Source organism: Oryzias melastigma, linkage group LG4 (genome assembly GCF_002922805.2).
Source record: "Oryzias melastigma strain HK-1 linkage group LG4, ASM292280v2, whole genome shotgun sequence".
In the NCBI taxonomy this organism is placed as follows: domain Eukaryota; kingdom Metazoa; phylum Chordata; class Actinopteri; order Beloniformes; family Adrianichthyidae; genus Oryzias; species Oryzias melastigma.
The window spans coordinates 2,783,657-2,786,410 of NC_050515.1; the positions used below are offsets into that span (position 1 = coordinate 2,783,657).

At 40.0% G+C, this 2,754-nt stretch overlaps 2 protein-coding genes across 8 annotated transcripts in view; both read right to left on the reverse strand.

Moving 5' to 3' along the window:
- tle5 (TLE family member 5, transcriptional modulator) overlaps window positions 1-2,754 on the reverse strand; it is a 439,890-nt gene that overhangs the window by 80,456 nt on the left and 356,680 nt on the right. The gene's annotated exons all lie outside the window — the stretch shown is intronic.
- The window catches only part of akap6 (A kinase (PRKA) anchor protein 6), a gene marked incomplete at its 3' end in the record, with an annotated part of 208,933 nt that overhangs the window by 27,018 nt on the left and 179,161 nt on the right, over window positions 1-2,754 (reverse strand). For 5 of the 6 annotated variants that reach the window (XM_036211423.1, XM_036211426.1, XM_036211425.1 and 2 more), the window contains 1 exon segment: window positions 462-608. In XM_036211423.1, the coding sequence (XP_036067316.1) occupies window positions 462-608 (147 nt within the window). 6 annotated transcript variants of the gene reach the window in all.

The window sequence follows — 2,754 nt, forward strand, 5'->3', positions numbered from 1 at the left end:
TTTCATATGAAGACGGGGGCCGCAAATTATCATCCTGCGGGCCGCAGATGGCCCGCGGGCCGCGAGTTTGAGACCCCTGCTCTAAAGGGACATCATTGCCTTCAGTCGTTTTACTTCGAGGTACTAATATTGCATATATAATTTATTTTTAATTAGTTTTTTAGTGGTCCAAAGTTAATATATGATCATAGATATGGATACAGTTTACTCTTCGAGGGTTAAGAAAATCATGGTAGGGCCCCTTTAAAGATGAAAATAGACCGGCCCTTGCAGGTTGTATCTCCTCAGCTTCGAAACCTCTTGCTCTGTCTGTTTATCAATTTAGGTCACTTTTTCAAACACTTTGGTTGATTTGGTTTTACTGTTTGCTATTTTTGCACAAGTTCTTCTTTGTATTTCATTTTTAAAGAAAGAAACTCTGTGGCTGGTTTGTCATGATGCGTGTCTGTGTGTGTGTTTACCTCTAGTTGTTTCCACGTTTGTGTAAGTTTGTGTATCCTGACATGGAGGTTGGGGGGGAGTGTGGCTCCTGTCCTCCTCAGAGCAGCGGCTCGGCTCAGCAGCCCGGTCCTCCTGCCCTCCATCATCATCATGTCACAGTGGCTGCTCTGCACAAGAACCACACACGGAGCGTCACAGAAAGCAGGCAAAGACAAGAAGCCAGAATGTCGAGGATCTTCTCCTGGAATCGTACTTTCACTGGTTTCACAGTGAAGTTTTGGATTCACTTTAAATTTTTAACCGTGAAACTGCAAATTTTCAGTTTGTGTGTAGGTTAGGGGGGTGTTACACAACTGAAGATCCAGTGGTAGAATCTCTCTTGTAGAGGAAGCTGTCTCCAGAGCAGACATTTCTGTGGTTTCCCTATCATTCCCGACTATCTGTGCAGTTCAACATAAAGCTGAGAACCTCAGAGATGTCTAGTCGTCCACAAAAAGCCTCAACCCAATTAAAACACATTTAAAAATATTCAGCACATTCAGGAAATTCACGCATGTACTTTTGGTATTGTTAAATTTCACGCAAATGTTGAAATATTACACAATTTTTTACGATTTTACGTAATTTTGGGTATTTTTTTTTTCTTCATGCGTTCCCTCAATTTTTTGTGCACTTTGAAACCTATCAAAGGGTTCAGCATGATAAGGACATTGGGCGGCCATGGCGCAGCGGTAGGGCGGTCGACTCCTGATGAGAGGATTGCAAATTTGATTCTCGCCTCGCCTCGGCCATGTGTCGAAGTGTCCTTGGGAACGACATAGAACCTCAAATTGCCTCTGGTGGAAGGTTGGTGCTAGTACTTGACAGTGGAGCCGCCACCAGTGTGTGAATAGGTGAACGGATCTGTGACTGTGCGGCGCTTTGGGCCTTTAAGGAAGGTAGAAAAGTGCTATATAAGTAGACCCCATTTACCATTGATGCTACTGAGGTTTTAAAGGCTAATTCTGAGTTAAGCTAGTAACAGCGTGGTAGCTTTTTTGGCTAATTTGGCATTTATTGAAGTTTTATGGGCTAATTGTTTTTTAGGTTTGTATTTTAGCAGCATGCTAGCTTTTTTGGTTAATTTGGTATCCACTGACGGTTTTTGGATTAATTCTGAGTTAAGTTTGCATTTTAGCAATGTGCTTCCTTTTCTGACTAATTTGGAACCTATTGAGGATTTTTGGGTTTTTTGGAAGTAAGCTTATATTTGAGCAAAATGCTCAGTTTTTTTGAAAATTTTGCATTTACTGAAGTTTTGGGCTAAATTTCAGTGCATACCAAAATTTTACTGATTTCTTTCAATTTTAAGAAATTGTGCTTAACGGAACATCTGCGACTTTAAGTCCTTTAGCAATTTTAGCAGTATGCAAATAGCTTTAGCATATTCAGCAAATCCCTTCAGCAATTACAATAAATTTCTTCAGCATCTTCAGCAAAACGCATTCACACTAGCATTATCGCAGGTAATGCAACTTTTCTAGTTTAGTCTGAGATTAGTTTCAATCATTTCAATACGACTGTAGAAAACATTTGTTTTTTGTAATTCTGCTATTCTTGGAGAAAAACCACTAGATGACTAAACTTTGTTTTTCTTTGATAGAAACACAAAAATCCACTTCTGTTTTCTCCATCTTTCCAATCCTTTTGCTTGTAAAACTCTGTGATATTGATGTAAAGGTGACTTTCTGAGGGTTTTTCTCCGATCTTTCGTTTTTGTTGCAGGTCTCTTCATTAATACAAAAAAACCTCTCCACTTTTATATTTCTTACTGTAAATTCCCGTCCCCTCTGGTTTATATTTGCTAAATTTGCTGTTATCCTGTTCCACCCATCCCATTGTGTTTCTCATTTTTTTTCCTAATTTTGCATCTTTGCTTTCCCTCTTTTCATTTTCTGCAACGATAGCTGCTTGATTCCACTCTTCCCTTGTCGTTTATCATTAACTCTGGAACCCATTTGAATATTTAAATGTCTCTTCTCTGTCTGTGTGTGTGTGTTTATGGATGGATGTATATGTGTGTTTTGCTGCGCTGTCATCAAAGAGGCAGTGGCCATTTTTCAACGTCAACGTTTCTGATGGAGATGCTATCACTCGGCGCCTCATGGCCATTCATCCCCTTCACTTAGCTAATAGCCGCGCCACGGAAACAAGGACCAACAGCAAAAACAGACGAGTCGAGGGCAAATATGTTGGCATCACATTCCTCCAGCAGTCAGGAAATTATGCAATTTATTTGCTGATGGCAAATATTGATTTAAAGAGGAGACATGG